This window comes from Cynocephalus volans, chromosome 1 (genome assembly GCF_027409185.1).
Source record: "Cynocephalus volans isolate mCynVol1 chromosome 1, mCynVol1.pri, whole genome shotgun sequence".
Lineage (NCBI taxonomy): Eukaryota > Metazoa > Chordata > Mammalia > Dermoptera > Cynocephalidae > Cynocephalus > Cynocephalus volans.
Window position 1 is genome coordinate 185,125,314 of NC_084460.1, and position 23,624 is coordinate 185,148,937.

The 23,624-nt window shown below is 42.6% G+C and overlaps 1 protein-coding gene across 2 annotated transcripts in view; it reads right to left on the minus strand.

Annotated features, from left to right (window-relative positions):
* Positions 1-1,491: 1,491 nt before the first annotated feature.
* Positions 1,492-23,624, minus strand: part of ERG (ETS transcription factor ERG) — a 113,386-nt gene continuing 91,253 nt past the window's right edge. The window contains exons 4-11 of one of the 2 annotated variants that reach the window (XR_010023359.1): positions 23,288-23,491; positions 22,365-22,445; positions 20,304-20,375; positions 12,829-12,897; positions 12,128-12,184; positions 11,408-11,455; positions 2,988-4,183; positions 1,492-1,684 (exon numbers count right to left, since the gene is read on the minus strand). Coding sequence is in view for 1 of the 2 variants with exons in the window: in XM_063092840.1 (XP_062948910.1) it covers positions 3,663-4,183; positions 11,408-11,455; positions 12,128-12,184; positions 12,829-12,897; positions 20,304-20,375; positions 22,365-22,445; positions 23,288-23,491 (1,052 nt within the window). In the remaining variant the exon portion in view is untranslated. Of the gene's footprint in view, positions 4,184-11,407; positions 11,456-12,127; positions 12,185-12,828; positions 12,898-20,303; positions 20,376-22,364; positions 22,446-23,287; positions 23,492-23,624 lie in introns of both variants that reach the window. The other variant, XM_063092840.1, reaches the window with a different exon arrangement.

Genomic DNA, 23,624 nt, shown 5'->3' on the forward strand with positions numbered 1-23,624 from the left:
TACATCAGAATCACTTGTAAGCCTTGTTAAAACTGATGCTGGGCCCCACCCCAGTATGTGATTCACAGTTCTGGGGCAGTGCCTGACAATTTGTCTAAAAAGTTCCCAGGTGGTGCTGATAATGCCGGCCCAGGGACCTCACTTTGAAAACCACTGCTGTATTATAAATAAGAAGTTCTAGTTATTTTTAGTATTTTATTTCTGTTTCCAACCTTTTCCATTTATGTGAAAATATTTTGGCAAGATGTTTTAAAACAAGGTTAGGGTAAAGAGAAGGCACAGAACTTGACATACCTTTGAGTAGTCCAAAGTACTTTTTATTCTGTGATTAGTTGTCTCACAACTTTACTTTGGTGGAGTGATAGGAAACTGATTGGAATAGGTTTTAAAAAAATTATGTTGTTCTCCCACAGGTGAAGGGCCAGTTTATGGAGCCTGCAGGATGCCTGTGCTTTCCCTGTTCTTGGTCACACTCCCAGTTCTGGAGTGTTGGTGGTCAAGCTGCATCTGCCATCCGAGGTGGCTCGTGGGGCCCTTGCTCCCAGGTGGCAGGTGCTGCAACCCTGCAGGAGGTGCTTAGGAGAAACAGAGAGTCTTCTAAGCACATCAATCCCGACAAATCACTTCATCGTGAATCCCTCCCAGATGTAACAAGGGCATCAAATGAGCAAAAATGAAGTCTTGACTGAGATTTGGGGATTTTACCAAGTACAAAGCCCAAAAGATTAAAACAAGAAGACAAATCTCTTGCCAGCAGGTGTGGGTTATGCAGGGCTCTGGAGCATAGATCAGGGTAAGCCAAGAGACGGGGAGAAGCAGAGAGAAAAGGTTCATGTAATTTTTATGAATATGACCTGGAGAGAGTTTTGGAATTAGATTACACCAGGAGCAGAGAGTTAACGTTATTTCAAAACAGTTTAAGAATTATTTATTTGGAGGAACTCAGTATTATCATGTTTTCCAAAATTATCCCAGTTCTTCACGCTTTTCATAAGACTTGCTAATAACCTGGATGGGGGAGAGGGCTTCAGGAATCTAACTGGAAACATCTGTTAAATTGAATATGATAATCATGTCTTGTTTTTATTATTCTGCTCTTGATGCAATCTCGAAAGAGAAAATTGAGTGATTATCTGCATAAGTTCGTATTTATATACAGAATGTAGGTGTGCCTTGACCTTGCATTCCAGGACAGATATGACTGATCTTTTCCATTAGAACAGTATGGGTCACCCTAGCTGCCAGCTTTTATGATTTTATTTACTTATTTTTTTCCTAAGGAGATATAGGCACTTTGTGGGCCTTTTCCAAGCTGCTACTGAATTATTGATGGTTAGGCTCCTTTCAACCCAAGCAATGTGGGGCGTCTGAAGCTTTGGTAATCGTATCTAACGACTTTTAAGACCATTGCCAAAATATCCACAGCACAGAGGTTTGGCAACTTCATTTAATCATAGCAAAAGGATTACAAAGTGCAAAACAAGCCCTGAAACAGCTATGAAATGGGCCAGTTCAAAAACTGACTCAGGCCAAGAAGTTGCATAGACTCGCTCCTTCTTACAGTTGCTTTGTGTTACGCCCCTCGAATTGCCTCCTCCTTGGCCAAGGTTGGCAGCGTTTGTGACACACAGAAGAGAAAAGATGTCCAGGGAAATTGACTTTAGGCCACAGAAATAAACAGTGCCTATGAGGAAGAAGTGAGAACGTCAGGCTCAGGGCTGGTGACCCCCAAACCATGGTGCCCAGTTTATACTCTATAGGCAGACAAAAGAAACAGTCTGCCTGGTGAGATCTTCTGAAAGAGAAGCCAACAGGCAAATTTAGAACCTTCCCTATAAAGTAAGAAACTGCAGCTATCCCTGATGCTTTCTTTTAAAACCACTAACAATACAGTTTGCATTAAGAGCAATAGCTTGTCTGCCATTTAACAAATGTTTTCTGATCACTGTAGGAATTAAGGGTGATTTATGATGAGGCGCTGACCTAGAATTTCTCGATTACAACCTCAGCTTTAGATGCCTCTTTTAAGCTGGGCATAAATATGGAACCCTTTGGTCCTTCTGTTCCAGAAGAGGCTAGGAATAAGAGAGTGGGCAAGAAGGCCTAAAGAGGCCAGCACTGGTTAGGTGCTAAACATCCCATTTGCTTGGCTCTCACGTGCACAAGTTCCTGGACAAAGTGAAATTATCACACAAAACCCACAACATTCAGCGCATGTTTCTATTAGGCAGTTTTAGTCACTAAAAAAGTGCAGATGCAGACTCCTGCGTAAATCTGATTTGCCATGCTGGGCCAAGCTTATTTTATTACATACATTCTGCATCCTAAAAACTAATAACTTCATATTGTAAACATTAAGCATACAGAGTTAAAATTCAAGGCCACATTCTATCATTGATTGTCTCTTTTGTCCTGTGTCTTTGGCTGGCCGAGATCAACTCGTAGTGTATAAATGCATAAGTTATATAATTATTATATAAAAAGGAAAAAAATGGGCTTGTATACTTCATTCTGACAAACGCACAGCGTTTGCGACTCAAAAAGGAAAACTGGAGCCCGCCCACCCCGAATGCCTATGTGATTTCTGATGACGGAAGCCAACAAGGCCATCTCTTACCTGACCCTGTGGAGAGCAAAGCCCCCACATAATGACGAGGTCCTGAATATCAAACAATTCCAGTTAAAGTTTTCTTTTGACAAACAAACAAAGAGATATATATTTTTGTTTCTGAATTCTAACTACTTCCCCTTCCTCCATTACGCTATGTCCTTTCTCGTAACACTGGGTTTGGTATAACACTGACCATATTAAACCTCAAGTCTCTGTGACTTGTTTTCCACAGTCCCCAAGTGTCCTAAATCCAGTCTTCACTGCTTGAGAAGTTTCCTCCCCAGTCCTGTCTCCTCCTGCTCTGCTTTCTCCCATCCCTCCTCTGCTTTCTCCCATCCCTCCTCCTCTAGCCCTCTGTCTACAATCACACACTCACTCTCTGCACCTTCTCAGTCCCACCATTTGGCTCATAGCTCCTGCAACACTGTAAAGAAGTTGGAAACTTTGGGTCATCATCACAGTTTGCAAGGGCAGATAGCTCTCCGTCAGATGAGCTGTATCTGATTTCAACCAAAACAGCGAAAGCCAATGTGTTCCATATCGACGTCCGTGGATGGGTCATAGTTTCTCTCGTCTTTTCTTTTTTTGGTTTTGATATGTTTCTATTTTTAAATACAGGTAGTTTTCCTTAAAATGACATTGCAAATGGTATGTTAGGTCAAAACTGTGTTATCTCTATTGCTTTAGTTTAGTATCAGTTCGCACTAGCAGGATCCCAAACTCTACTCTAAAGTTTATACACTTCTTAAGACCACTTTCTTTGGCACTTTGTTCTTATGACTTCGTACTTCTACATACAATGTCTGTTACAAGCTTGGTCCACAGATTATATGTCCATATACACTGCATTTTTAGCTCCTCTTCTTTTCTGTAGTAATACTGTAGTCACTGCCTCCCGCTAAGAGTCTCTGGATCTCTTCCCTGGCTTCCTTCCCCGGCCCCAGTCAAGCTTTTTCATTCCTCTTGAGGCACTTTTGATTCATGTTCTCTGATAGAGTTTGTGGCAAGTTATTGGAGATTGTATGCTGTGGGAAAGGCCTCTGTCAGGTCTTTAGTAGTAAGTGCCAAGGTGGGAAGGCATATGGCTGGCTGGAAGCCTAGTGTTAGGGTATATACCCCCAGTTGGTGAATTCCAGTATGGGTTTGGGGCAGCAAAAAAACTAGAAGATGTCACGGGGAGGGCTGGCGGGTGGGGGGCCACAAAGTTCATCTTCTGTGGGTGGGCATGGTAGGAGCCCATGTACGGGAGGTCTGAGGGGTACTTGTACAGAGATGACTCTGGAGGGTGGGGCTGGAGGGCCTGGGCAATTCCATGGAAGTCAAACTTGTAGGCGTAGCGCTTGCCGTGGACTTTGGTCATGATGTTTTTGTCATAGTAGTAACGCAGGGCACGGCTGAGCTTATCGTAGTTCATATTGGGTTTGCTTTTTCGTTCTCCCCAACGCCGGGCAACCTCGTCGGGGTCTGTCATCTTGAACTCCCCGTTGGTGCCTTCCCATGTGATGCAGTTGGAGTTGGAGCTGTCTGACAGGAGCTCCAGGAGAAACTGCCAGAGCTGGATCTGGCCACTCCCTAGCAAAGGAAAGGGACAAAACACCAGTGAGGACACCTTCTGAGGTAAAGACATTCTCTCAGCAGTGACAGGAGTGGGTGCTACTGGTGTGCACCCAGACCACCTTTACCCGGCCTGTCCACCCATTCCTCAGCTCAGGGGTGTGGGCTGCTCCTGCTCCACAGCTGCCTCGTCTCCAGAGAACTGCCCTTGGCAGGACAGGAGCTGCTTCACCCACCCCCAGGTATCCCACAGCCAGACAGACTGACACAGGGCACCACAGGCCAGTCCCCTTGCCTCCAGGAAGGACCAGCACAATGATGCCAGTCACGCTCCACAGCTCCCTGTGGGATCAGGCTGAAGCAAGGGTCCAGCTTCAGGGAGGCTTTAACGAGGCCAGAAGCTTCCTCTCCTTGCCCCGCCCTGCCCTGTCCTGCTTCCTCACTCCCCCTCTCCTGAGGACATACCCTTAATTACTCACGTGCACAAGTATCTTTATCCCAAGCTCTGCATCTAGGGAACCTCTCCTAAGAGAATGATCTTTGGTAACCATCAGGCTGATGTAACAGATCCAAGTGCTTTATGGAATGCAGAGAATTCATACAGGGCAAAATTCAGGTTGGTCGTGTCCATTTCTGACTTCCTTAAAAGAACAGCCAGGCCAACCTGATGTTTGGGGGTTGGAAGAGCTAATTTTTCCTATTTTGTGAGGCAGAAAGAGCCATTATGTGGATGGCAATAATGACTTAATACCATTTATATTGGCTAGGTCAAGCAAAATAATAAAAGTTACATTTAGGAAATGAACTTCTAAAAGTTTATGGAAAAAATAGAGAATGGAAGTAAACACCGTTATTTCTAACATAACATTTTGCTGGCGCTCAGAAAGCAATTCTGTCAAAACTTTTCCTAGAACAGAATTAACCCACTCAAAATGAGGAAGTTTAGAAAAAAGTTGGCCCCTTTTCAAAGCAGATCACCCAGTTCCAGTATTTAGGCAAAGGCATCCTAACGGAAGTCCATGCATCGCCCCCGCGTTGCAATGCCAATTGTGCTAGGCAGCATTTCCAAAAGAAAAACTCGACAATGAACAATTGCGAATTCTCTTGGAAAGCAGAGTGGGACTCGGACTTAGTCAAAGAAATCTCATTTAGTTGGGTGTACAAAATCAGAATTTCCTTGATCCCAGTGCAAGCATATAGATATGGCTTTTATAATGTATTAAATTTAGAGAAAAATCTAGGTCATCCTAGGCACTATGTTACAATACTTTAAGATGATTTGTGGTTACCTAAAGGAGAGAAGCATGTAAATATTGACAGTAATGTTGAGAACCAGGAGACGCTAAGATGGGTTGAACATATTTTAGAAGCTTTTAAAATGGATTGGAGATAGGTCTTTCTTCTCAAACTCCAGCTATAGCCCTGCCTTGGCTTACTACCTAAAAGATTACCTTTTCTTATGTTATGAGTAATATCAATAGGTATAATAAAATTATTAAGGAAACTTTAACTGGCAACTATTCAAGGAACTGATATAACGTAAAAATCAATTCTGAATTCGTTTTTCTCTAAATTCTTCCTACTAGCTCCCTATGTAAATTGCTCAACTCATAAATCCTTGTTTCCATGTTGGCTACATGGAAATGGATATGTTTGTGAATTCACCCATACAATAGAATCGTGAGAAAGGTCAGCCTTTTCTGAAAATGTTCTGGAAAACGACCACTTTCAGTCTAGCAGCACATTTGAAATGTATTAACAGCTTGTAGTTCATCGTGGTGGAAGCCTTTGCTTTTTCGGAACCACACATACAGACTGTTGTCAATCAAGTTTTGTTGCCTCCAACATTTCATTAGCATGCATTTAGAAAACACAAAGAATGGTATGAGAAAACCATGTGGTTTTAGTATACATATTGTAACCAAAGGATTACAACTTGAAACAAAATTCCATGTATGACCAGGGAACAGGGAAGAGCATGGATTTTTGATGTAACAGTCTCACGTATGTTTCACTATAAATGCATACAGTTGTTTGAAAATAAATATTCAGTGTCAACTTCCTCCCATAGAGAGAGCAATTCCACAGATTTTGTATACATACACAGACCTGCCTAAATAGCCAAAATAACTCTTGGTGTCTACTCAAGCACTGGCAGTGCCTCTTAGGAATTTGTCTCCCGCCCACCTCCCTACAAATGTGTGTAGGAGAGAACCAGTGGAGAACAGCGATTTCATGTTTCTCCTGCTTCTGACGAATGAGAAAGTCGGGGCCCTAAATGCATGGCTGGAAACTCAAAGCCCAAAGGATGGACCAGCTAATTTCTCACTAGACTATTTTACCCATTAGCTGTGAAGACACAGGGCCCAGGCCTGTGAGCATTTCAAAGGTCTATGGAAATAAGAGATCTGTCAGCAAAATTTATCAGCTTCCAAATCTAAGAATAAAACTGTAAATGCAAAATCAATGAATGTTTAAGTAAATGGTATATAAAATGTAACATTATGTCAAATTCATTGTTTTTTTAGTATAATGTTTAAATATGATATTCATAACAAAATTTACTGCATTTGCAGTGTGTAGGGCAGATTTTCTCACTGTGCAAGAATTCTCAAGGATGTACAATGGTTGCTGAGAAATCATTGTCAATGGTAAGTTAAATGTTACTCTGTCACAGAATTCCAAAAGCAATTTATTAAATTATTATTTTACTGACAAAACAATAACAATTAATGTACAATGCGGAGTACAGAATAGGGATTCCGAAACAAGAATGCCTAGGATTCAGGAAAACCTAAAAGCAGCTTGGGTCACTCACTGGCCAAACCAACAATTAAAAACAGAATCTCTTTAAAGACAAGATTTTTCATTTAGCCAGCATTGCCACCTCCACCTCATGAGTCATCTTTCTTTGGTAAAACCCTTCAGACCCATTTTCTCACTCTATCTTGATAACATCCTTGCAAGGTCATTAAGGAGTAGCTAGTTTTGTCCTAGGGTAATTAACTAAAATACGAGGATTTGGGGTAAACATGAAAAGGTGGCATGTATTTGCCAACCTACAGGACAGCCCTATGGATGGAAGGCAGTGGGTGTGGCTTAGAAGAGAACAGAAGGCAATTCTTCCACTTTTAGGAGAAAAGGGGTCTCCTGATATAGTTAAAAGGAAAAGAGAAACACAGTCGCAAGGAAGTACAGACTGAGCAAAAAAGGGCAAAACAACAAAACCGTTTACAAACCACAGAGAAAAGCAGAGAGCTGCAGAGTGACTCAGCAGCTGTGGGCTTGGTCGAAACAGTGTCCCCATGCAGCGCACAGCAGCCATCAGCTGACAGAGGAACAAGGGCAGTAAATAAAGTGGCGAGGGGCCCAGCAAGCACCAAGGTGGCAGTCAGTGGTTTGGAGCCACTTGCTACAGTAGCTGGGGCAGGTGCAGAAGATCTGTGTGCACAGAGGAGACCCTTTGCAAGGTGGCAGGTGTGTCCTCAGTAGAAGTCTCTGCCTGAGGCTCGGCATGGCTCAGACACCACTTGTTGGAGGGGCAGGAAAATGTGGTGGGTTGTGGGGAGCCCCAACTGTGGAGTTGGCACTGCCTCGGTCGGTGGAATCCTGGCTCTGCTGCTTACTGGACAACTCCCCCATTGGGTCCCTACTCTCTCTGCCATTGGGTCCCTATCTGTAGAACGGGGACTGATAATAGTACTACCCTGAAGGATCACTGTGAGGATGAACTCAGTATGTGAACGCTCTTGTCATGATTTTGGGGGGCTGAAAACCAGAGTTTAAGGAAAAATATATAAGTACTCCTCACCTATAGCCGGGAAATGCCAAAAGGAAGACGACTAACCCAGGGAACACCATGGTGGCCGTGCAAAACTTGCAACGGTGGTGTTCTCAGGGCTGTCTGATAGCCTTTGAAAGCCTACTATGTACAAGGTACCATTCTAAACACTTTACATGTGTTACTTTATTTAATCCCCACAAGAATTATGTGGTTAGCTCACTGTAGAGATGAGGAAACTGGAGCTTAAGGAGGTAGGATGACTTGTGTCGCCCAAGGTCAGCAGGCGTCAGAACCCAGATTGCAGGCTGCCACGCTCGACCACTGCACAAACCATTGCTTCCAGGCCTGGTTTCTGCACACACCTGCACAGCCTCCTCAGGTCCTTTCCAGGTTGTCCCCTCCCTGTACCTGAAACTTGGTGGGATCGCACCGGAAGACTGCATGCTTCCATCTCTTGATAAATGGCAAAACATCCCTAACACTGGTCTGTAGTTTTGCATGAAACTGGATGCATTTTCATGCCCACCATGAAAGAATATCCAGCTAGCTTCAAGGGAGCCACTGAATATAACCCGAGAAACCTCTTTCATGGGAAGATCATTTAAATTCATTAGAGGAGCCATGTTAAATTCCTAGTCATTCCAATGGGACATAAAGCAGCTGTGTTGCTTATAACTGATCCATGACATGAGACTGTGGGAACACACTTTTCTCAGCAGGAGAAATGATGTCCAAGGTGCACATCAAATAGATATTTGGGATTGAGACTTTGGGATGCTGATACCAACTTGGACGTTCATACTACATGATGGACTCTTCCCATTGAAAATGATTACATAGTGTTTGTATCATACGAAGAGCAAAGGCAGCAATTTTTAAGCGATGAAGGATTTATTTATCAGAGAATGGAAAAATAGAATCAAACAGGAAGCATTCTTATTAATAGAAAGATACAAGACATTCTGGTTTCAGGGGGAAAGGCCACACAAATGCAACTGACACAGGCCTATGGACAGATAGAGAGAAATAATTCATAATAAAATAATTCATTATAAACTAAGTAAAATAAATCTTTATGTCACTGTACTGCAAATCAAAGGTTGGGTGCTGCCATTTTCCCCAGGCCCAATAAGAATGGTCTTAGTGGTAAATGCAGTCCTTTGCTCACGATGCCAGTGTTGCTGGCCTGTGATGTTCCAGAACCTTTTTCCCAGGCCTGTAGTAGGTTTCCAGTCTCCTTGCTCTGAGTTCAGGTTGCTCTGCATACAGCGAGCACCCCCAGGTTGCTGGGCACAGGAGAAGCTGTGCGGCCCTGTGAGAGCTGGTGCTCTGCATAGGGGCAAGTGACTCTTTTTGGCCTCATTTTCCAAATAAGCCAAGCAGTACCTTTGAGCTGGGAAATCACGGGCATGTGGATATATATTTCATGTAGCCAATTTGTGGGAGTGAAAAGGCCAGTTTGGTCATGTTTGGTGCAGCTTGACTCTTGGCTCCTCTTCTTTCCTGATCTCAGATTCATCTGCTGAACCTAAACAGCTGTTGTGCTGAATGGAAATCCTTCCTTTCTATTCTCACAATCCCCGTTTTCCCATGATCTCCCTCTTACCTTCATACTTAGCTGGGGACAGTGTGGGTCAAGAATACAGTAACAGACTATGGAGACAGGCAGGTTTCAAGTCTGGTCTCCCTTCATATTGGCTGTGTGACTCAGAAGTCACTTAACGTCTCTGGACCTCTGATTCCTCATCTGTAGGATGGAGATAATAACCTCCCAGGGCTGTTAGGAGGCACGGAAGGGACCACAGCCATAAGCACATTATATGGGGGTGGGGCATTTTATGGGGTGGGAGCAGTTTGATTGTTATTTCACATCATTGTATGAACATTCCCAGAGTGCGGCAGCTTCCAACCTTTTCTTCTTTCTAATCTATCCTAAGCATTGCTGCCAGATCAGTCTTCCTGAAGCACGACTGATAATAATCGTCTCAAAACAGAGTCATTATTTTTATTTGAATGGTTATGTGTCAGTTGCAAATGGAAAGCTGAGCAGACATGTGAGGAGGGACCACAGACGCAGGACACATAGGCACAGTTGATGCTGACGTAAGAGAAGACAGCCCGTGGCTCCATGATCTGGACATTGCTGTAGCTACCTGTGTCTTTCTCTCCACCGACCAGAAGTGCCCTGAGGCCAAGAACTATATCTTGTTATTCCTGGCACTCATGTAGTCAACACATAATTATTGAGCACCTGGTCTGGGCCCCGGGCTAGAGCAGCAAATAAAAGTCTCCTTTAACTGCTTGGCTGCTTAAAAAATATTTACTGAATTTATTAATGTTAACCAAAATTTAATGTCAAAGATGCAGATGCTCAACAATGATGATATTTTGTGTCCTCTCTAGTGGGGATGTACACTGATTGAATTTAAATTTTTCCGTTTTCAACCCTATTTTGGCCTCAGTGTTTAGAAAATATACATTCCAGCTTGTGCTTGCAACATGCCTGTGACATCTTGGCATCATTTGAATTTGCAGCTGAGAATATGTAGCATGTGCTATGAATTTCTGAAGCTGATGCCAGCACAGCTGGTTCTGATCTGAATACAAACAAATAAAACAATTTGGTTGGCACTGAAATGTGAGGACAGGTGATCATCCTTCACAAGGGACTGGTGACAAATGGGCCAATGAAGAATCTGCACTTTCTTCTATAATCTAAGTTCAGAAACAGACCATCCAAGAAGATCCTAAATTTGATATTTTTGGGTTGTAAAAAATATCAAGGTTCTCTTTTTAAAAATATTTGTTATTTTATCTGCTTGTGTTATGGGCTGACTTGTGTCCCCCTCAAATTCATATGTTTAAGTCCTGATCCCCAGTACCTCGGAATGTGATCTAACTTGGAGATGGGGTCTTTACAGAGGTAGTCACGTTAAACTGAGGTCACTGGGCTGAGCCCTGTTCTGATATGACCAGTGTTCTTATCGAAGGGGGGAATTTGGATACAGAGAAAGACACGTAGAGAGGGAAGATAATGGGAAGAGACACAGAGAGAATTTGGCCAGGTACAAGTCAAGGAGAGTCCCAGGACGGATCCTTCCTTCCCAGCCCTCAGAAGGAACGAAGCCTGTCACCGTAACCCATGATCTCAGACTTCCCGCCTCTGGAACCATGAGACAATACACTTCTGCTGCCTAAGCCATCCCGTTCTGTGGTACTGTGTTACAGCAGTCCTAGAACACTATTACAGCGTGTATTTGCTTATAATGCTCTTTGCTGAAACTAAAATCTTAATTTATAACCCAACCCATTTTTTCCACTTAGGCAAATCATCTAGTGACACCTAAAACTAAAATTCATTCTGTTGAAGGAATTTCCCACCAATACAAGTTTACCTTTCAAAATAGCCACTGTCAAAAAGATAACTTCGTAAGCACAAAAAATCAGCAGTATCTCACCTGGATTTGCAAGGCGGCTACTTGTTGGTCCAAGAATCTGATAAGGATCTAGAGCAAAAACAAAAGAAGTCAAATCCCAAAGACATCATCGTGACTTGGTATGATGTGATTTTGGGCATAATGCTGACTCGAGTGTTTCCATATGTCAGAGCTGAAAATGTCCCCTACCCCCAAAATCACTGCTTCCACCTCCTGTATGTGATAAGATGTGACATCGGATCTCAGAGAAGCTTCGTGTTAGAAGCTTTCTAGTCGGTGGTGAGCTAGAAGTGGGCTACAGCCCACTTCAACCCAGGATATAAATAGGACAAATGTGTGCTAAGTTCCCAGTTGGCCCTGGTGCCATATTGGCTGTGTTGTTCAACCCACTACCACTATCAGCCTTTCACTGCATTTCCACACTCGACTTAACACAGAAGCTGATTTTGGTGCATATGACATGAAAGGTAAAATTAAAGGAATTCATAGATCACAAAGCAGCAGTCTATGTGCAAGCAGTATGTTTTCCCATATTTATTGCATAGGTTTTGGACATGCTTTAGCAAAATGTCAGGTCATCCCAATTGAGTAGATTGATGATTTGGCCCCCACCTTATATATGGAGCAGTTATAAAGAAGAAAAAATAGCATTAATTTCATTTAAAAAGTGACACATTTTAGAAATACTCTGCTGAGCCTATATTTTCTCTTATGACTATTGAGATTGTTCCTCAAACATACCTAACTGAGGACGTTGGTCTTCAGTTTTGGGCACTGTGGAAGGAGATGGTTGAGCAGCTGAAATTCAAAAATAAAAAAGATAATTAGCTACAACTTATATTTGGCCACTAGTCTTTGATGCTGTTGTATAATCATTGTGTCAATTATTTTAGTTATTAACAATAGTTTTATTCTTATAATACGAAGCATCTTCTGGTTAGCAAAAATTTTCCTTTCTAACAAAACCAAATGTCAACACTGTAACAAAGGAGGACATTTCCCATTTAAAACATTTATTTATACCCCACTTTTTCCAAAAGTTAAAAAAAATCAAGATGGTTTATAAAACATTAAAATGAATCATAGTCTAAAGAAAAGAGAATGCTACCAGGAAAACAAAATAAAGCCAGGGATACTTTTAAACAGGGTCAAGATTAGAGAAATCACCAATTATTTAATCTGTACTCAAACATCCTATGAAACATGCATTTGTCCATGCTGAAATACAGGACATGATTCATTTCTTTTTGTTTTGAAAGTAGATATTACCCAAATAGAGAAAGAATCACTGCATTTAAAGATCAGTTGTGCTTTGTTCCCAATGGAACAACCTGCCACATGTTGAAAAACGACAGGTTAACTACAGAAATTATTATTTACTCCAATAGTTATCCACTGCCTTGTAACATGCAGATTCCAGGCAGTGGGAGCCAACACTGTACCTTTCGTTGGGGGGGTGGGGTGGCCATGACCGGTCCAGGCTGATCTCCTGGGGGGCTCATAAGGTAAATCTGTAAAGACATATAAATTGACTAAAAGATCAATAATATAATTCTTATAACAGATGTTTTGTTTTTTACTTTATTTTGTGTTTATTAGAATAAATATTGTGCAAAAATCTAGTAATCCAAAGAAATATTCAATCTTGATTCCACTAAATTTGGGTTTTAAATACAAATTACAATTGTGTATATTTTATTGATCTGAAATTCTCACTCATTTATCTGAAAACTCCCATTGACAGATTCTCCCAGAGCTTGCTGAATTTTTTAAAGTAATTACCTACAATCACAGGTGAAGACCATAGTAAAAGTTTCTTACAATCTAATTTCTCCTGCTTCTAACTCTGACTGATCTAAACCTATCCTTTTATCATCTTCATGATCCATCCAAAACAGAGCCCCACAACTTGGATGAATCAATCAATTCTTGTTCGAGGTCTGTCCCTAAATCCATCAAATTCATCCTCCTTTTTCTTCTCCCTTTTCCTTAGAAATGACCACTGTCTTCCCTCTTATTTGCCAGCTTAGTTTCCTGGTTATAATCTCATCTATTTATAGTCAATCTTAACTGGTCTAGTTATTTTCCTAGGCAAATGTCTACTCTTTCTCCTTTTCTAAATGAATTTAGAATTTCTCCTAAATGAATTGCATAAAATGATTTACAGTACTGAAATAGTATTGCCCCCAAAACACATCACAATGACCTTCAGAGCTTAAATATTTACAATGATTTCTTTGTATTTCTAACATAATATCACTTATCCCATAAACCTTCATTGCACTTTGCATATGCAAATCTAATAACTATACTCTGTGTCCCCAATGTGAGTTCTATTCATGATTACAAAGACTCTAAGTCATTTCAAGTTTCTCTCAAACATATATTGCAGAAACATTATCATGCATGCTCCTACTAACTATGCTTATGTAAAGCTATTTCTACATACAATCTTATTACAGAACCATTTCAGAACTTTGTCTTCTTGAATTGATAGGTCTCACTTCAATGTTGTGTGTCATTCTGGGCAAACTGAAGGCCACAGTCAAATACTTCAGCAGGTGTTCTGCTTCCAGACACCCAGAGATAGCTATAAAATAGAGCAGGGCAATGTAATTATTTTTAAGGCTCTCTTTAAACAAATCATTTAACCTAGTTTAAAGCTAGAAATCTGATGGGTCAGTCTTCAAAGATCTTGACTATGTTGCAGAAGATGGGTCTATTTTCACATGCCAAAGAGAAAAGAAATGATAGGCAACATGAAATTCAGCACAGAACTGCCTTAATTTATTTGGTCTGTTTGGCTACAAGCATTGTGGCTGGTGTGGTCTGTGAAATCCTACCTCCCAGAGCTTTGGAGAGTTAGATAATTTTCCTTTTTAAACTGGGCTATTGCTCACTCCTCCCTTTCAGCTGGCATTTTCACATTTTGGGACCTTAAGCTTTTCCCACCCAGCTTCTCAAGGATTTTCACTTTCCTGGTGTTGGGGTTGCACATGGGAACTAAATCTGCAGCTACTATCAATTTACAACTAAATTTTAACTTAAGTCTCTGGGAGCCATTTTGCACACGAATTCTCAGCCAGTTACATCTTGTCTAAAAAATGGTTAGCCAGAGTTTCAATTTGAGAATTGTCTCAGAAAGAAAAATCTACTAGCAAGGCAATGCTAACAACATCAGGCCTAATTCAGGAGCAGACAGGCACACCAACAAACGGCTTCTATTTACTAAATGAAGAAGCAAGGAAATACAGAAATACATTCTAGATCCTTGTTTCTCAAAGTGTGGTCCCTGAACCAGCAACATCAGCAACACCTGGGAGCTTATTAGAAATGCAGAGTCTTACCCCAGACCTACTGAATCAGAATCAACATTGTAACATGATCCCAGGGGACTCACATTGAAGTTTAAGAAAGCCTATTTTAGAAATTTCCATTGTTCTTTTTTAGGAATCTGTGTTCCTGCAGATAAAAATTTCAGAAATGCTATCTGGAGAATACCGATACAAATAAAAGATGGTTGAAAGAGTTTGAGATCGACTGCTTCTATCTGAGGTATAAGAAAGCTAATGTAACTAAGAGCAAGCATCAGTAGGTTAGTCAGACACTACCTTAAACAGAAAAGTATTGTTCATGAAATGTAACTAGAAAAAAATAAACACTTGGTTACTACTATAAAAATATTTTGAAACTCTTTATTCATAAAATCCTATCTAGGATGTATAACCATGTCCCAGCCTCTACTGAAAATAAGTGAAGACCTAAACAACACCAAATTAAGTCTACTTTTCAGCCAAGTATTCGAGATGTTTATATGAACAAATGATTAACATGTCCATAAACATACTGCCATGGAAGATAAGAGGGCTTTTGTTTTCTCCATGACATTCTGGTCCAATGCTTCCTGATCAGCTACTGATCACATGCTGTGGGCACTACGCCCCCTCCTTTGGAGTGAGATACTAAGAAATGCTAAACTGAACTTTGCCGAGATAGGGGACAACCAGAGGTGACCACTGAGGCTTCCCACCTCAAAGCAGAGCCAGTTTTGAGTAGTTCTACTCTTGGCTGCTTGAAAAATTCCTACTCCAAATACCTTTGCTATTTATCCTTTATTGATAGCAGAGCATAGGACTTCTGGTGAGAGTAGATTTTACACTTGATTTATGGTGATCATGTCAACAATCTCTTCATTTCTCTTCAACTTTGATCTCCAAAGTAATTAACTCATACACTTGGCAGAAAAATTCCTGGGGAGGGGAAGACTGCTTTCTGGCACTGGTTCTGCTATTTTATCTGTAAAAGACTGTGTTTAAAAGCTTAACTTTATAAACGCTATTTCACCGGCAGCGTGGGGTGGCTACAGAAGCACATTATATGTCCTGATCCAGACAAAACACAACATGAAGCTACAAATGAGAGCTTGACTGGTGTTTGCTCCTCCAGACCAGCATTCATTAAGTTACCAAGAGCTGGGATCAGTTCCTAATTCTGAATGAGACGCCTCTTTGACCACACCCCTCCCAAGACATCAATGAACCAAAACGACATTCTGGCTGCCCTTCCCATGAGGGTTAAGTTCAGCCAAGTTTTATATTCTCCTTTCATCAAACTCACTGAAGAGTGACCCTCTAGCCCTCTTGCTCTCCACCCGCCCGCATCAAAAGGGGACAGAACTTGGATCACAGAAGAGCTCATCCTCATTCTGTGGGGTCCATGCGACATGTACAAAGTGACTCTGGTGGTCCTCTGGCTGGGCTGGATGGGAAAGGATAAGATTTGCCCACTCTTAATCGATTTAGATGATAACAGGGAAGACAAATTAGGAAGACCAAGAGCTACTTCCCGGAACCAACCTATAAACTCCTATTAAAAGGAAGGAATTTTTAGACTCAACCCTAACATAATTAAATCACTCTCCCTTGTTTTCCTCCAAATCTTCCCAAAGTCTTCCAAAATCCTACATCAAAGGCATGGAGAGGTGGGGACATTTTGCATTCCCTCCTTGCCTAGGTTTTCAGGTCTCAGTGGTTATATTAGAGGTCGGAGGAAGCAAAGAATACATTCTTAGCCATTTGTTAAGATACAGGCTGTACGTGGCACCTAACCGAGGAGCACAGTGCAGTAGCTGCATTGTCTCGCTATGCCTGGTCATGAGGAACAGCAGCTCTAAGCTGCGAGCTCCAGTCGAGAAATAATTTAAGATTCTGAGAAAGACCCGAAGGGCACCAGCTTCAAAGGAGAAGTCAAGGCTGCATTTGTGGGCTTATCTCTCTAACCTCTTTTGATAACATCCCAGATGCACATCATGATATATGGGTTGTCATGGTGATGGAGAAGAAAAAGGTAGGGTTGCAGAACATCCTCCTTGGGACTGAACAGAGCTTTCACATAACCTGCTCTTAAGAGACCAGGCAGGCTGGTGCATACCGAGGTGGACTACTTACTGGCTTGCCAGATTCTGTGAGTCAGACCATCTCTCTGTTTTTGCCACTTTGCCCTGAGATCTCAGGGGCGGTGGCTCCAAAAGGAGTGGATTCAGCAAAGGAAAAGGTGCTTATAGAGGAGGTGGGGGAAGGGTTTCTGGGAGTAATAACTGCAACAACCTGAGAAATGCATGAAACATACTTCAGTAATGATCAAAAAACCACACAATGCACAGTGAGGTGCCTCTGTGCTAACACTGCACTCTTATAAAGGAGAGATTGATCTAAATGCAAATTCAGCAAAGGGGTCTTGAGAGAAGGTACATTTTGAATCAGGAAAATGTGGGAGAATTACTAGGAAGAAGCATGGGAAGAGAGGGGATGAGGCATGAACAGAGGAGGGAAAGCGTATCCATTTGTGGTTGCGTGTAGGGACACTAGACAGTCTTGGCCCACTGAGAAATGACATGGCAGTGGTCAGGCTGATGTGGCAGGGTCAGCAGTAAGAGCACTCTGGAATAAGCAAACCATGTGGGAAGTTTGGCCATGAGAAGAGGAAAAGGAGGACCGGGGCAGCAGCCTGGGGATGGGTGGCTGAAGGCCAGCAGGAGAGGAGGGACACAGTACTGGGCAGTGGGCTCTGCAGGATGACCTGGCAGCTGGGAGGAGTCTTACAGAAAGCAGGAGGCACGCCAGCTCATTTATACTAGTTAAACTCGAAACCCATTATGTTTCTTATATCAGGAACTCTACAATGAAACAGCTGCAGTGCAGACAAGGGGCAGATCCTGTTCCAAATGGAGTTGTTACCCAGGCATCCGGTTTGTGTCAGGGTCGGCACAGATGCTGACCAGAGGCCTCTGTGTCCATGGATGTGGGATTAGAGAAATAGAGTGGACATGATGATCATGATATAGCCACCAAGAGAAGAAGGGCAGGAACCTGGGTTTCCATCCCCAAGGATCCTCAAAGACAGAGTGAAAACTACCTTTTCTGAAAGCAGATACCCACTGACCACAGGGACAGAGTCAAATTCCCAGTGATGCCCCCCCCACCCCCGTGACTCACACAGCCCTGGGAACCAGCGAAGCAAAGCCCATACCCCTGAGCCATCTCAGGGTTCTGTGTCTGCATGACCATTCCTTTGAGGCTGAACACTGGTCCACCTTAGCAATGGACGAGCCAAGATGTATATAAATAATTCTCTTCTCCTAGGTCAAATCTCTAAATCTGACCTACAGTAAATACTCCTCTGGCTTGTTAATCTTGATTTAAATTCTTTACAGGTCAGATACCAATATCTGTATTTCCTTTCACAATCACAGTAGCAGTAATCAAAACAGGTATTTCCAATACAAACTGAGTCTCAGAAATATACTTTGTTGGTAATGAAGAAATGGAAGCATGTTCTCTTCCAGGTCACTCCCAAACGATTGACCCACAGGAGAACATCACTGGAGCGACATGTGGGGTGTCTAAGTTCACCACCCCTGTGAGAGAGTCCAGCTGTCACTTGCAGCCACCCTCTCCATACACCTGGACAGGCCTTCCCTTCCAAATCCGCCATATCCTAAACTACGAAAATAGTGGCTCCAGGATCCAGTGTTCTATCAGGTGGCATCAAGCAGCCCACTGGCTGGCCTGATCAACGGCTTGTACCAACAGATTTTGCCCATGGTGTGATCTTTTAAGACAGCTTACAGCACTAGCTCACAAACCCTGGCTTTGCAACTCAGTCAGGGGCATCTATGATTCAGCTGAAACGAACAAGCAAATGCAAGCACAAATCAATAAATACAATTTTTGAAAACCCCAGCCAAGTGTTTTGCAGATAGCTTTTATTTTTTTAAGTATGGATGGAAATGTTCTTAAAATGCTCACAAAATCAGCACCCCCATTCCTACACCTCCTTATGTTTTCCCAAAGATGCATTTACTAGCAGTAAACTCAGAAATGTTTAGAGCTAGGGCCAAATGTGTGTTTCTAGTTTCCATTTTCAACACACGGTGGATTTCTTTAGGGCCCAACTCGTTAATTTAGATGCTGGGTCGTGCCCACATTTCAATGGCCTGTGAAATCTCTACCATGACAGAGGTAGCTAAGTGCTCTGTCTAAGCTTCCAGGAATGGGCAAGCAAAATTTTTCTCTGAGATTAGAAAAGAGAAAAATTCCAGCCTCAATCACTATGGCAGTGACCGGGCAGTGTCAGGATAAAAACAGCCAAGAGAAGCTTCCTTATCCATGCCGTCTAGCTCACTAGCGCCGAGTCTTCCTCAAAGTGAAGAAATAGTAGTTGCCAGGCCTAATATCTTGGACCAGTTTACACTGAGACTTGTGGAGCCCGCACATGGGATAAAGGTCAAAGAGGAATAGCCTGGGTCTAGGAAGGCATGGGTTCTAGATCTATGTATGAATATGGAAAAACCATCCCACTGCCTGGAATCACCATTTCCTCTGCATGCAGGCCGGCATTATGATATCCAGTCTCCAGGGCTGTAAGTCCCATAAGGGGACAGATGTCTAAGGCGTGCATGCTATACCCTTAGTCTGAAATGCGCCTCCCCCGCAACCTCATCATTCAGCTGCCAACATCGAATCCTTCTCTAGCATATGGCATTCCTCTGGAAAACTTGTTACCTCCTTTCATGGAGGGTTGAATTCCATCTCCTTCCTGTTCTTACAGCCTGTTTTGTAGAGGTGGTGCCTTTACTGTAAAATCTAGCACTTTAGGTTAAACATTTGTTTGTGCATGTCTGTCTCTGGCTCTAGGACACTCTACAGAAACATCTAAAACTCTAGGCTAAACATTTCAGCTTGTTCACCGTCATCCCTCCATGGCTGGTACCGAGAAGGCACTCAATGAATGAACAGGCAAGCCTTCAAGACAGGAAAATTTCTGAAGTCTGGTTCACCTTTATATTCCTGGAGTTGAACATGCTTGCACTAATAGGCATTTGATAAATGTCTATTTTTGCATGTATGACATGAAGATTAATTACCTAATTAAACCATCTGGAAAGACATTAAGTAAGATTCAGATGTAAATACTGTCTATTACAGGCCTCTGCTCTGGAAGACTGGCCTTGTGACATGCTGGGGATTGGTCACTACTGACAGGGGGATTCCTCTTGCTTTGGGCTGTCCCTCTGAGGAAGGATAGATTACACACAAACCCGTCAATAACTCTAAAACAATACTCCTTATTGTCAGGCATGCAGGATGCCTTCCTTGCCTGTCTGTCTTTCAGAGCAGCTAGTTAAAGGGCTAATCTATTTTTTAATTCAGCAGTTCAGAGACCTTTAGTGTGGTCTCTGAATGAAACGGTTTGACTGAATTTAATTTTCAAATTAACAGAGGCAGAATAAGACTGCAAGGGACTTGCTTTGGATCCAGGACCAGCTCCCTTTGTATCACATGACTTAGGTCAGGGGTCTTAGCAGGACATCTGCGATGTCTCTCAATGAAGAGATCACACAGGGGTGTTTTCGTACCTGGCCTAGTTGTAATTCTTTGCGTAGCTTCAGGATATACTGAAGTATTTGGAAAAATAAAAGCTGCACCCCCTGCAGACAAAAGGAAAGACAAAACATGTGAAGGCCTTTTGTTGTGGTTGTTGATCTCAGCATCGGCGCCAAATCTACTTTGCCCTGTGACAACAAAGGACGAGACCTCCTTGAACCTGCCATAACAGACCCAGGAACAATGGACCAGCGCCCAGGTTAGAAGCAGACTCTGAAGACAGAGTGGACGCGGAGCTCTCCTGTGCCTCATTTGTTATAAAGTGCTATGTGTTTTGATTTTACAGCTTCTTGCTGAAGGTCCATTTGTGGTCCCACCTCCACCCCCAGTCATCTCATTTTATTAAAAACAATTCTATGGTACATGCTTTATTTTTCAAGTTGTATAAAAACCCATAAAATATTTTACAGAGCTCTTGGAAAGTAGTACCAAAGAATTACAAATATTTTGCCTAAGAGTATATGGGTCTTATTAAAAACGAATCCACATCTATATCCAAATGCACATTTTCCCTTTCTCTCTTTCAATGTTCTTAATGTTAGCTGAAAAAATTCCCTGTTTGTAGTTCAGTTCATTTGGAATTTGTTGTCCTGTTCTTCAACTACTTCTATATTTAAGAATAATGAAATTGGTAAATTCAGAGCTTTCTTGAAACACTCACTCACTGTTAAAGCATTCCTAAATAAATGTGAAATGATCAGAAAATGTGTGTAGTCCAAAGGAGCTTCCTAAGAGGGGAAAATTACTTTGTCTAAGTTATTTGTTATTTCTGGCCACAAGGTTATTAGCAGGTTGATAAGTGTACCCTAAATCGACAAGGTGTACTACCAACTCAAAGCACCTTTTTTAAACTTCAGATTAAAAGCACAGTGTTTTGAATATAGAAGACTAAGACAAACTAGCTATTTCATTGTAGTGCTCAAACTGGGATTCACACTTTTTACATTTTAAAATAAAATGGTGAATATTTAGAAAGCTGCTGTATTTCATGTGAGGACCGGCTGTGAGTGGGCTGGCTTGCTGGCAGGGGTTACCTAAGCCTTCCAGCACTTGCTGTTTCATCGGTAGCCTGGGTGGTGGTGGAGGCTGCCTGCAGGCTGATAACGTGAGGTGAGCAGCCCATGCCTTGCTTCTGAGTCTGTCTCCATGGGGTGGGAGGAAATGGACGTGAACCAAGAGCACATTTATCCACAGAAAACCCAGCCTCGACTATGAGTTGGAGGAGAGGGAGGAAGGTTAGTTCATCTGGATGAAGCATTGTGTTAAGCCCTGCTTAGGCTCAGGCAAAATAAGCAAATAAATCAATGAAATGTAGAATCAATGGTTAGAGATAGAAAGTAGGCATTCGGTTAGTGACTGTTTCATATTCTCTGAAATTACAATAGATTGTCCTTTGAACAAAAGTTCACAAAAAGTAACAGACATTCCCTTCTATTGCCTTTTGCAAATGTACAAAGTCTGTACAAAAAGATTAAAATCAAGACAAGTCAAATGACCTGAATTATATCAGGAAGGAAAAAATAAAACTCCAACTTATCCTAGTAAACATTCCTTTAAGAATAAAAGTGTGTGTGGGGTGTGTGTGTGTGTGTGTGTGTGTGTGTGTGTGTGTGTGTGTGTGTGTGTGTGTGTGTGTGTGTGTGTTTGGAATGGAGACTGCTAAGGGCTCCTTTATAGGGAACATGCTTTTAGTTTCTACAGAGTCAGCACAGAGAACATATTGGGACTAAAAGTGAAGATCCTAATCCATCATATGTGAGCTGAAGTTATGGCTAGAGGCTAATTCTGCACGTCTCCTGGTTAAAAGAAATCCATTGATGATCAAAGGCAGGGGCAGGAAGAGCTCAAAAACCAAAGGGTTTCTTTCATCGCCCTTGAGGCTGTGGTACCTCATATGTATCAAGGAGTATGTCAAGTGTCCCTGTCCTGCCTTCCTGATGCACCTACTGGTCCTGTGTTTCAAACTAAAAGCATGCGACCTGCAGACAAGACCCCGCGCTTGTCATGGGGTGCAGGGGCGGGGTCAGCATTACCTGTGTTTCTAGCATGCATTAACCGTGGAGAGTTTTGTAAGGCTTTATCAACATCATCTGAAGTCAAATGTGGAAGAGGAGCTACAAAACAAAACAAAAAGCAACATGAAAATGAAAGAGAGAGAATTACCTTTCTTAAAAAATTTAAAGAAAGAAAAGGGGAAAAGAAAGAAAAAAAAGAAACAAAGAAAACGTCCCCCCACCCCCACCCTAACATCGCGGGCCGTGTGGAAATAGTCCATGGCCCTGCTACTTGTTAGCGTGTTAAAACCTAAATAGGGGTTGTCTCTAATTCAGGGAGGAAGGGGTGGGATGCCAGGCAAAGCATCAAGGGGAATTCCTCTACCCCGCTGAGCCACTACTTCTACCGTTCCTTCTAACCATGCTGGACATTTCAAAAATCAAAGCATGCAGCAAACGTGGTGGATTCATGCCTCTATCGCCAATATGCCATCCCACTCTGTCAGGGTAAGCCAAATCTCATGACACGAAGTGACACCTCCCTCGTTTTGTGTTCAAGTTGGGTATGTAGGGGGCTTGGTTTACCTTTAGGGAAGACCAACCCCATCATTCTCATCAAGTAGGAGCCTCTCTGTCGTGTTTCTATTTCGATATGGGGCACTAACGAATGGAGGCTAATTAACGTGTGACCAGATGAAGAGTCCTTTCCTTTTGACATTCGAACTTGGTGACAGGGACCCTGGAAGAGGCAGCTGATTGCTTAGGGGACTTTTTGGCTTCTCACCAGGAGATACTGCCAGTGAGTTGTTCCCCTAAGTCACTGCACTAAGCAGTGGATCCTAAATGGGACTTGAGCAAGGGCAGGAAGATGCCATCGACACAAGTGTCTGAACCCTCCGGAGCTGCGGTGTGTAAGAGCCATGGCAGGAGCCGTCTGCGTTCTGAGGGTGGGAGCCGCTTACTCTCTCTGAGGTAGTGGAGGTGCGAGAGCAGGATCTCTGCGTTGTAGCTGGGGGTAAGCCTCTGGAAGTCGTCCTTGGTCATCTTGCACAGTTCCTTCCCATCGATATTCTGGAATAATAAGATGTCAACATCGGGAAGGCCGTATTCTTTCACCGCCCACTCCAGCCACTGCCGGACGTGGTCTGTGCTCCATAGCGTAGGATCTGCAAGGGGTGGAAACACGTTCGATCAACTCCCGAAGACACATCTCTGGGCCCAGTCCCCACCCCAGAAGGGACTTCCCACCGGCCACCACTTCCCAGAGCAGTCTCCTCCCACGGCTCCACAGGTGTGGCC